Source organism: Nesoenas mayeri (assembly GCF_963082525.1).
Source record: "Nesoenas mayeri genome assembly, chromosome: 28".
NCBI classification, from domain to species: Eukaryota; Metazoa; Chordata; class Aves; order Columbiformes; family Columbidae; genus Nesoenas; species Nesoenas mayeri.
This window is the reverse complement of record NC_137558.1, coordinates 1,846,247-1,857,941: the sequence shown is the minus strand read 5'-3', so window position 1 is coordinate 1,857,941 and position 11,695 is coordinate 1,846,247. Positions and strand designations below refer to the sequence as shown.

At 56.6% G+C, this 11,695-nt stretch overlaps 1 protein-coding gene across 1 annotated transcript; it reads left to right on the top strand.

Annotated features, from left to right (window-relative positions):
* Positions 1-4,083: 4,083 nt before the first annotated feature.
* Positions 4,084-11,104, top strand: ENDOU (endonuclease, poly(U) specific; the record flags this gene model as incomplete). The annotated part of the gene is made up of 9 exons (XM_080360716.1): positions 4,084-4,141; positions 7,516-7,650; positions 7,850-7,885; positions 8,376-8,547; positions 8,685-8,884; positions 9,142-9,255; positions 9,338-9,444; positions 10,037-10,179; positions 10,990-11,104. The coding sequence occupies 9 exons, from the start codon at positions 4,084-4,086 to the stop codon at positions 11,102-11,104; spliced, it is 1,080 nt and encodes a 359-aa protein (XP_080216842.1).
* Between the last annotated feature and the right edge of the window lie 591 nt (positions 11,105-11,695).

Below are 11,695 nucleotides of genomic sequence, written 5' to 3'. Positions count from 1 at the left end.
CGACCCCAGGAGCCACGAGAAAAGTGACTTTATCCCCATCAGGACTGATGGGGTTTAAACCAACGTGTGCTGCCAGAGCTTGGGATGATCACAACCTTCTCTGTGCCTCAGTTTCCCCACATGGATGGGGCAGGAATAGCTGTGTACAGCTGTGGCACAGAGGCAGGACAGCAGCTCTTATAGAAGGACACTGGTGGCCTCATGATGGAGATGATGACCTGCTTGGGCTCTCCCCAACCAGCGACCAGTTGCTGCTGAGCCCTGAGCAGAGGTTTGGGGGAGATGTCTTCAAAGAGGACAGAGCTGACGGACCCCAGGGGTGAGGATCCCCAGAGCATCTCTGGATGCACATGGAGCAGTTTTAGCAACAACCTCCCAACCGGGATGAAGCTGTGGGGTTGGGGGCCGATCGCCACCCCAAAAGCTCCCACATTTGTTGGGTACCAGCATGGGGGGGCTCACAGCTCCCCAGCCAGGACACCACAGAGCCACAGCAAAGCCAAAGCCACCCCAGCCTTGCCCCAGGTTGGGCGACAAGGGACCCAAGCGCTGCTGCATTAATTGCGCTTTTCAGTCTCGCAGTGCAAATGAACGGGTCGCTTCAAATAAAAGAGTCCCCGTTGCACCTAAATAACATTGCGATCAATGCAGGTTCCTGGCATGAAGCATGTCCACCCCAGTCGCCCCCAGTATAAAACTGGGCTTTGTGGTTCTCTGCAAGGCAGCGGGTGGCCGTGCTCAATGGTTTTGATGCCAAACATCTCCCGGGTTTTAACTCCCAGCTACATGTCCAACAAGACGATGCAAAGCAGCAAGTTGATGGCAATTCCCTGGCATCTGGACCCAAATCTGGTGCCTTTTCCAAGGTATTTGCCCTCAAGATCCAAAAGAGCCTTGAACTGAAGGGGCTCGTGTGTGGGGAAGGAAGGGTTAAACTGGAGCTGGATGTTCTCCAGATGTTTCTAGGCCTGAGGATTGCCTTCAGGTTGGCTGGCCGGTCCATGCATGTGTCTTGGGGTTTTCCCTTCCTTGGGATGCTGGTTCGGCTGGAGGAATCTCCTCTCGAGTGGGAAAGTTGACCCTTGTGTGGTTCTCCTGGCGCAGGTGGTGAAGAGCATCCTGTTAGGGGCTCAGCGTGGTCCATGCAGCCCCACAACCCACCAGCCCGTGTCCTCCACAAGCTGTTTCCCTTGGGAGCCAGGAGCATAAAGGTCCAGCCCCACCAGCGATGTCCATGGAGCTGCAGAAGCTCCGCGAGGTCCTGAGGGTGAGGGAAGAGCTGGAGAAATATTATAGAAAAGAGCAAGGAGTCCAGGGAAGGAGGATGGCGGGTGAGGATGGGGATGAAGCTCAGTGTTGGGCAGCTTGTAGCGAAGAATAGACCATGCGAAAATAAGAGGCTGGATGCCTCCTCGAACAAAGGTAATAGAATCACAAAATGATGATAGAGGAAAATTAAAGGGTTGTGCTAAGAGCTCAGTGCTCAGCAGACAAGGCAGCCCCCAGTGATGCCGGCTTGGCAGCGCTCATTTGTTGCCCGCTGGGGACATCTCTTGGTCTTGTATCTCCAACAGCAGAGGGAGGTGGAGAGACATGGGAGAGGAAGGAGGAGTTAGAATCACAGAATCATTTTGGTTGGAAAAGCCCCTCAAGATCATCGAGGGCAGTTCAGAGATCAGAAGGTCTCCCCTCAGCTCCTGTTCTCCAGCTGAACCCCCCAGGTCCCTCAGCTGCTCCATCACACTTGTGCTCCAGCCCCTCATCAGCTCCGTTCCCTTCTCCCCACTCGCTCCAGCACCTCAAGCTCTTTCTTGGCATGAGGGGCCCAAAACTGTCCTCAAGATTAGCCGTTTGGGCTCCTCAGTGCCCAGCACAGGTTTGGTCACTACCCTGATCCTGCTGGCCACACCAGCACTGGGACAAGCCAGGATGCTGGTGGCCTTTTTGACCACCTGGGCTGGAGGTGATGCTGCCACTTCATCCCAAGACAAAAGGCATCATCCTCCATGGTGAGGCTGGGAAAGAAACCTGCAAGAAGGGATGGGCTCCATCTCCATCCTCCTCCATTGTGGGCACTCACCTTCTTCCCCAGGCGTCGTGGGACCTACTCCATCTCCCACTGCAGTTCCTGCTCTTCCTGGGCATCTCAAAGGAGCAAGAGGGATGCACAATTGCTGGAGCCATCCACCCAACATCCAACCCCAACGATATGAGCTCCTCAACCCAACAGGGCTTGAGCTGAAAAAGGATTGGCTTATGCCTGATCCGGTGGATGGACTCACAGAGCAGCCTCAGCACCAGGTGACTCAAAGCTCTTGGAGAACACAAGGCGGTTTTCAAGAAAGACAGGTCAGTAGGGTCCCCAGCCCAGGGCGGAGGGTAGGAAGTGACTGAGGAGTGACAAAGAACCCAAACCTGGTCCTTGTGACACCAAACCCAGCTCTGCTGTGCCAGCTAACACACCCCGGGGGGGTTGATGCTGTCGCAATGCTGTGTTGGCAGCAGGAATTGCAGGCAGCTCCTGCCAGCTCTGCCCATGCCCAGAAATTGTCTCTCCTTGGCTCGGATGGTGCTGGGAGGTTGGTTATTGCCCACTGAGGGGGAGATGCACAGGGGTGACCCCTATCTGGGTGGGGAGACCCTGTCATGGACCTGCTGCTTCTGGGTTGAAGCATCATGAGCATGGGAGTCTGGAGCACCCGGGGCTCCTTACGGAACGTCCAGGAGCTGCTGGCTGGGGAATCTCCCCAATGAGAGGAAATGGCCTCAGGGAAGGTTCAGATGGGATATTAGGAAAAGATTATTCACGGAGAGGGTCATGAAGCAGTGGACACTGCCCAGGACAGTGGTGGAGTCACCATCCCTGGAGGGGTTGAGCAGACACAGATATGAGGTTCTCAGGGCCATGGGATGGTGCCGGGGGTGGGTTATGGTTGAGCTCAATCCTGAGGGTCCATTTCAACCAGAATGATTCTATGATCCGACGATTCCTCATCCTCCAGCAGCAGAATGGGGTGAGGAGGTTCATACCCACTCCTGGTCGCTTGTCCTGCTCCTCACTGTTCTTTTCCTGGTGTGGTTTGGAGCGGCTGAGCCGGGTGGTGCAGGGACATGGATGGAGATGCGCTCAGGGATGGTTGCGATGCTCATTGAGAATGGGGGTCTGTTCTGGGGTTCAGAGCCAGCATTAAGATGCCCTTGCAGGCAAGATGGACACTGACCTGTCCCAGGCTGGTCACCCTCGTGCCTCTGTGTATACTGGTCAGCATGTCCCACATGCTCCAGGACTGGGAACCTGTGGGATCCAGGTCCCTTCCAAGCTGTAGTAGCAGGGGAAGGCATCTCTCCTGCCCAATACACCCCAACCCCCCCCATCCTGCAGCATCTTCCACTGGGATACACTGGATTGAGCCTGGGATGTCGGGGCTGGTGGCTCTTGGCATTACTTGAGGCCACGAGGGCTCCTGGAGAAGGGTAGGGATGGACCAGCTCTGGGCTGGGACACTGGGACAGCCCACAAAACCTGCTCCTGAGCAGCCTTGGTGCTAAAACCTGGCTTGTGGCTGTGTCTCAGGGTTTCCTTGTGTTGCTGGAGGACCTGAAACCTCCAATGAAACTGGTTTGTCCTTGGAGGGGGACACAACATCCAGGGACAGCAGCGGAGGAAGGAGAGATCTTCACTTCCAATGAACTGGGGAGCAGAAAGTTGCCCCCCAGTTCACACCAGTTGCACGGGAGCGTGTGGTACATGGAGGGACCAGCTTATGGCCCTGATGTCCAGCTCAAGTCTCTGATGGACCTGCTGGGCTCCGGGTGGCCAAAAACCCCACGGAGAAGTTTTCCCAATGCTCCCAAATTTCCCCCCAGGGCTGTGCATGGGAGGAATGGAGCAATACCGGGTTACTGGATTTACCAGCCCTCCTCCCACTCTGGGCAACCTATAATTAAGCTGTGCAAATAATGAGAGTTGGTGAAGTGTGGGTGCATCATGCTCCTCCTCCCCAGGGAACCCACATATAGCAGAGAGCACCGGCATTGCCATCTGGGACGCTCCGGAGCAGCCGGTGTGGCATCGAGGCGACGATGAAGCCCTGGATTCTCCTTGTTGGGGCAGGAATAGCCCTGGGCTGCGTGTCTGGCCGTGAGTAATGGAGCTTGGCGGCGACAGAGGGGCCCAGCCAGCCGGTGCGTCCGTGGGAAGGGGCCAGCAATGGGTTGGAAGTGCTGGGGGGTGCTCGGCTGGATGGGGACAGCTGGTTCCACATTAGGGTGGACCAGCAGAACTTCACAGGGGAAAGAGTGAGGGATGATTTAACATTTCTTAAGCTCCAGGTGGTGATGAGGGTGGTTTATCCTTCTCTTCGATGGGTTGAGACTTCCCTTGGTCTTTAGCCTGGTCCACCAGTTGCGTCCTGGTGTGTCCTGCTGTGCGTTCATCATGCAAACCCACCTTCCTCTGGCTCCTCCACCAAGGGAAATACTTCTCTAACACCTCATCCCCAATCCCACCGTGGGCGCTGGAGGTGAGCGGAGGAGCCAATCAGATGCAATGGGAAATGTAGCGTGAACTCAGGTGCTTTGCCCTTCATGACATTGTGGTTGTAAGGAGAGGTGCTAAAGAACAGCTCTGGCTTGCGGGCATCAGGTTGTGGCTCCCGGTTGACCAGGATCCGGCCTGTGACTCGATGCTGTTGTTACCATCTCCTCGTGCCAAACGCGAGCGCTGATCTATGTGCAAGAAGGGAGTTTCGTCACTCCTGACGCTGCCAACAAGCTGTAGCTGATGTTTCAGAGCAGACGTGAGGTGACCAGCGGAGACAAGGAGCTGCTTCTGCTGCAAAGTTGTCCTGAAACAGGTGGATTTGTTGTGGTCTCACCTTGTTTGATGCAATCATGAAGTTATTGTTGCTTGAAGGAGAAACTGGGAAACAGAGCAGCTTGTGTCATGGTCATCCTTGGTCAGTGCTTTGGACCAGAGCATCACCCTGATGGACCCATCAGAGCTGTGACACCTCTGCTGGGCAATGACTTTGCTTGTCCTCATCCAGGCAGGACAACAGTGGGAGATTTTACCTGGTTATCTCACAGGCAGCTTGTGCACCCAGGGTTATGGATGGTTTTGAGGGCCAGGAGCATGTAACTAAATATTTGGGGAGCTCAGGCTATCAATAGATCTTTTGCTGCAAGTTAACTTGTCCTTCAAATGGGTCTCTGTAGAGGCAGGGCTGATTTGGGGATGGTGTTTGCACAGTGGAGAGAGGTGTTGAGTCAGGCCAGGGACACGCGGATGCTGCTCTGACACCAGCTGTAACTCATGTTCGTGGACTGAATGGAGCCAAGAGCCGCTGGGAGGGCTCTGTCATGTCTCAGGCGTTTCCCCACACCTTGGTGAATGGAGCTGCTCAGGAAACAGCCCGATTTTCCTGGGTCAGAAACTCTTCTGGCAGCAAGGAGAATCAGTTTGTTCTTGTCCAAAAAGCTGTGCTCGGGGAGGATGGATCAGGCTGAAGGGCTGAAAATGAGAACGAAATATTTTTCTGGCTTTGTACAGCCAGAAGACATTTGCTAGTTGGGCCAGCCAAATCATAGAATCGTTTTGGTTGGAAAAGCCCCTCAAGACCATGGAGTCCAACCATTATCTCACCCCTGGTACTAAAATGTCCCTGAGAACCTCGTGTCCGTCTGTCCAGCCCTCCAGGGATGGTGACTCCAGCACTGCCCTGGGCAGCCTGTTCAATGCCCAACAGCCCTTTGGGGAAGAAATTGTTCCTAAATCCAACCTCAACCTCCCCTGGTGCAACTTGAGGCCGTTTTCTCTTGTTTTATCGCTTGGGAGCACAGACCAACCCCCTCCATGCTCCAAGCTCCTTTCAGGCAGTTGTAGAGGAGCAAACCCCCTCCTGATCCCCAGGGGCTGGGGCGACACTGATCTCGCTCCCCAAGGGCTCTTGTGGCTCCGACACGGGTTGAGTCACCGCACACCCGGTATCGGTGCTTTGCTGGGACACGCTCCGGCAGCACATTCCCCAGTTCCGGGAAGGTCTTGGCGGTGACTTATGTGTGGGCAGTTCCCGCCTTGCACAATGCCACTGGAAAATGAGCCGTGATGGATGATTCAGGCTGAGTTATCCCCACAGCTGCGCTGGGAGCAGTGGGGATGCTGCCCCAGAGACGGGGATCTCAGGTGCTCCAGGTCTTGAGGTTGCACTGCGTGGACTGGTGACACTGGGATGTCTGGACACCACGAGCATCCCCCACCACCCAAAACACGGGTGCTCCTCCCCTCGGCAGCTCTTTGCAGTTCTCCAGGCATCAGTACAAGCAAAGGTGGGAATAAAGGAGCACCAAGGGCACGTCACCTCAAGGAAACCCTTCGTACTAATAATATCCTATTAACTACTTCCCACTGATTCCTCCCTCTTGCCATAAAGTGGATTTTCAGAAGAGGACCTGGTGGCCGAACAGGACTCAGCAGCACAACCAACCAGCTGCATTGGCCAGTGGATGAAGAGGTTCTTCCTCCTCTCATCAGCACATGGGAGACCTTGATGTCGTGATTCTGAACAGCACAAATGGTTTGGGTGCAAGGCCAGACAACAGACCAAGCAATGAGGGGGCAGGAAGAAGCCAGCAAGCTTGGTGACTTGAAAGTCACTCTCATCAGGATTTGCCCAAAGGGTGTTTCATGGGCTGGAGATAAACTCTGGTGACCCTGATGTTGTGTGATTGCAACATCCTTTTCTCCAGGGATGGCTCTACAGGTTGGGACATGACTTCTCAGCACTTTGTCACCTTGTCACCTTCTTGACTGGAGCAAAGTGATGCTGAGAAAGTCACCCCCAGGCTGTCCCATTCATCTGTCAGGAGCTCATGGACAACATGGAGGAAAAAGAACCTTCCCAAAGCACATAGTCTCTGAGCTTAGTTCAAACCCAACATCTTGGTCCCCTACAGTCTCTCTTTGCTTGATGGCACGTGTCCCTCGTTCTTCTGAGAAAGGACACTTACACTATTCAAAGCATGATGTGAGTTGCTGGGTTATTTTTAGCTTTGCATTATGTGTAATAAAGCACATACTCGGCAACTCATTTGTCATATAAATAGTTCAGGAACGAGCTCCCAGTTTTCCCAGCGTTGCAGGACGAGACAGTGGGTTACAAATAAGGGTGTCTGGAATGTGGCCCGGGGACCTGGGACACTCTTGCAAACCTGGCATTAAAAGGGTGAATCAGACGGAGCAGTTAGGAGTGGGGAGCCAAGAACGCGTTTCCTCGTGTGAAGTGGCCACGGTGGGGTGCGCGTCCCTGGCCGAAGGGGACTGACCTGTGGCAATGGGCATCCTGGCAATTCAGCTGGTCAAAATGCCACCTTGAAACGCTGATGAATGATCCCAAATAGGTGCGGGGTGGGAATATGGTCCAGGAGGGGAGCGTGGGCAGGAGGATGCTCCCAGGCGGGATGGGCAGGGTGGTCAGTCCGTCCTGCGGACCACGCTGGTGTTTGTCTGTCCCAAAGACCTGTACACGGCCCCTGACTCCTGTGAGGGACGATGCGGGGAGCCCTACAACAAGGAGGACGAGTGCCACTGCAACGCCGAGTGCCGGAGGTACCGCAACTGCTGCCAGGATTACGACAGGCACTGCCTACCCTGTGAGCATCCCCGGGCCATGGGGGGTCTAGGGGTGCTGCTTGCCCCATGAAGCCACCAGAGCTCATCTGTGGGGTGCAGGGGGGTGGGCTGCAGGCATGTGTCTGTCTGCTTGGCTGTGCGTTTGTGTGTGTGGTCCTGGGCAGCCCCCAGCCCATGTCTCCATCACACTGAGCTGCTTCTCCTTTCGGCTCTACACAGGTGGAGAAGGGGCCGAGGAGGTGGCTCACACCCACGGTGAGTAGCTCCACATCAGGCTGGACATATGGGAGAAATTGTTGGCCCCGAGGTTGGTGAGAGCCTGGCCCAGGTTGGCCAGAGAGGTGGTGGATGAACCATCCCTGGAGACATCCCAGGCCAGGCTCACGGGGCTCTGAGCACCCTGAGCTGCTGAAGATGTCCCTGCTCCAGCACCTCAAGCTCTTTCTTGGTGTGAGGGCCCCAAAACTGACTCCAGGATTTGAGGTTTGGCCTCACCAGTGTGTGGGAGACCGGACTGGTGCTTCCTGGCTCCCCCAGTGCTTAAAGAAACACTCCCGTGCCTGCAACACTGTGTCCAGCTCTTGTCCCCAGGGCTGGGGTGCGTTGGGACCCCCTTGCCACTCCTGCACCCCTAACCCCTCCATGCTGAGCATGAGGGTCTCGTGGTGTCACAGGATCGTGACACCCATGCATGGACGCAGCAGCGGGTGCTGCATCCCCTCTCTTCTCCCGCCTGTCCTTGCAGAGGGTTTCTCCAGGAGCCAGGATGCCATCACCGACCAGGACCTCCTGCGCATCTCGGAGCAGCTTTACAAGGCCGATCACAACAAAGCCCAGCCGACCGACGTCACCCTCAACCCCCAGCACCAGGCGTCCCCTGATGAGACAGGTGACCAGGAGGATCGCTCCCCGCAGCCGTGAGTGGCCACCAGCATCCCTGGGGTGGCCAGCAGCCCATGGCCACCCCGGCAGGGACCAGCCGGTCGGGTGGGGCGCAGGGCTGGTTTTGGAAGGGATCTTTGCTTCGCTCAGTGCAGGATCCGCTCTCTCCCAGGCTCTACAAATACGTCAATGAGAAGCTCTTCTCCAAACCCACCTACTCGAGCTTCATTAAACTGCTGGACAATTACCAGAGGGCAACGGGCAGGGAGGAGGAGGTGACGGCGGAGGAGCTGAGGGAGCAGGACAACTTCCTCAAGGAGGTGATGAAAACTGAGCTCATGAAGAAACTCTTCGCCTTCCTCCATGAGAAAAGTGAGTGTGGGGCAGGACGGGGGGAATGGGGCGCTGGGCACCCAAAAGGAAAGTCCCAGCTGGGTGGGAGATGACCTGGAGGGATGCAGATTGGAGGAGCATGGGAGGGATGCACCGAGCTGCCAAGCATGGGAGAATCTTGGGCAAAGCCAAGATGTTCCCGAGGGAGAGGAGTGGGATGGGGGAGCCGTGTCTCTACCTCTCCCCATGCACCCACCCCGTGATGCTGCTCCCACCTCACACTGCTTTGCTCGCAGACCGTTACGGCTCCGAGCAGGAGTTCGTTGCCGATTTGAAGGAGATGTGGTTCGGCCTCTACTCCAGAGGCAATGGCGAGCAGGACTCCAGCGGCTTCGAGCATGTCTTCTCAGGTAGAGCCCGTGCCGTGGGACGGGGGCTGGGGGCTGGGGGCTGGGGGCTGGGGGCTCACCCCGGGCTCTTGCTTGTGTTTAGGGGAGGTGAAAAAAGGGAAGGTGTCGGGATTTCACAACTGGATTCGCTTCTACCTCCTGGAAAAGCAGGGCATCGTCAACTACTTCAGCCACAACTTCAATGGACCGGTAAGTGGTCCAGCAGGGTCCCATATCAGCTTGCATCCCAAATCAGCTGCATCCCGAATCAGCAGCATCCCAAATCAGCTGCATCCCAAATCAGCTGCATCCTGGATCAACTGCATCCTGGATCAGCTTCATCCAAAATCAGCTGCATCCCGAATCAGCTGCATCCCAAATCAGCTGCATCCCAAATCAGCAGCATTCCAAATTAGCTTTGTCCCAGATCAGGTGCATCCCAGATCAGCTGTATCCCAGATAAGCTGCATCCCGAACAGGGCAAATCAGAAGCATCAGAGATGCTCACCCTGCCACATCCCCTCTGCTTCCCTGTGTGACCCGGGGATGAAGATGGGTGGGATGGTCCAGAATAGAGGATGTGATGGGCAAAAGGGGCTCCCAAAGCAGAAGTGAGCGATATGACGCTGGGGCTTTGTCTGGTGGCCCCTGGGAGCAGTGAGAGCTGCTCTGGATCTGTCCCTGGAGAGGGCGGGAGGATGCTTGGGTTTGTGTGCAGATGGGCTTTGCTTGAACCCCCTGCCCTGCTGCACCCAGGGGCAAGTGGAGCCAGGGGGCTGATCCCTGAACCCCCTTTCTCTAGTGGGACACGTACCCTGACGTGCTGGGGCTGCAGTTCAGCTGGGACGGTTTCTACAAGGAGGTGGGCTCTGCCTTCATCGGCTGCAGCCCCGAGTTCGAATTCGGCCTCTACACCTTGTGCTTCATCGCGCGGCCTGGGAGGGCGTAAGTACCTTGTCTGTGTGCGTCTGTCCTTCTGTCCTCTGGCCGTGGGGTCAGCAGTGTCCTCCTGAGCTCCAGCAGCAGCCAGGTTGGCCCCTGAGCCTGGATTGGCCCCTGAGCCTGGCTTAGCCCTGGGTCAGTGTGGGTGGGAAGGGCTGGGGAGGGAGCAGCGCTGGTGTGGGGACACCAAGAGCATCCTGGAGATGGGATTGTGGGGTTCAGTGATGGAGCAGGGCTGGGATGGGGACACCAGGAGCATCTGGAGATGGGACCGTGGGGCTAGGGATGGAGCAGCACTGGGGTGGGGATACCAAGAGCATCTGGAGATGGGATTGTGGGGTTCAGGGATGGAGCAGGGCTGGGATGGGGACACCAAGAGTATCCTGGAGGTGGGATTGTGGGGCTGGGGATGAAGCAGCACTGGGGTGGGGACACCATATGTATCCTGGAGATGGGATTGTGGTGCTCAGGGATGGAGCAGCGCTGGTGTGGGGACACGAAGAGCATCTAGAGATGGGATTGTGGGGCTGGGGATGGAGCAGCACTGACTTGGGGACACCAGGAGCATCTGGAGATGGAATTGTGAGGCTGGGATGGAGCAGCACTGGTGTGGGGACACCAAGAGCATCTGGAGATGGGATTGTGGGGCTCAGGGACGGAGCAGCACTGAGGTGGGGACACCAGGAGCATCTGGAGATGGGACTGTGGGGCTGAGGATGGAGCAGCGCTGGTGTGGGGACACCAAGAGTGTCTGGAGATGGGATTGTGGGGCTGGGATGGAGCAGGGCTATGATAGAGGCCGTGTCCCCACAGGTGTCACCTGAGCCTGGGTGGCTACAGCCTCAGCGTCCAGACCTACACCTGGACCAAGTCGACCTACGGCGATGGCAAGAAGTACATCGCCACTGCCTATGTCATCTCACCCTGAGGCTGGGAGAGGGGGGGAACCCAAGCCTGCGCTGGGGCCATGGGCTGCCCCACACTGAGGTCTGCAGCACTGGGCAGGACTGGTCCTGCTGGTGCTTGTGCTGCGGGACCAGTGCAGGGCACTGCAGGGAACTGGGAAGGACAGTGGTGGTCGTGCCCAGTGTGGTGGCAATGGGGGGATGGAGACAGCAGCAGCATCCCGGTGCCATCATTGTCGTGTTCCCCGGTCACAGCAGATGGAGGGAAAATGGGGGACTTGCCATGGAAAGCAGCACCCCCAAGTGAATAAATACTGACCCTGGATGGTGACAACTTGAGGCCGTTTCCTCTGCTCCTGGCGCTTGTTCCTGGGGAGCAGAGCCCGACCCCCCCTGGCTCCAAGCTCCTTTCAGGCAGTTCAGAGATCAGAAGGTCTCCCCTCAGCTCCTGTTCTCCAGCTGAACCCCCAGGTCCCTCAGTCTCCATCACATTGTGCTCCAGCCCCTCACCAGCTCTGTTTCCTTCTCTCCACTCGCTCCAGCACCTCAAGTGTTTCTTGCTGTGAGGGTCCCAAAACTGCCCCCAGGATTCAAGTATTTGAGGAGTATTTTTC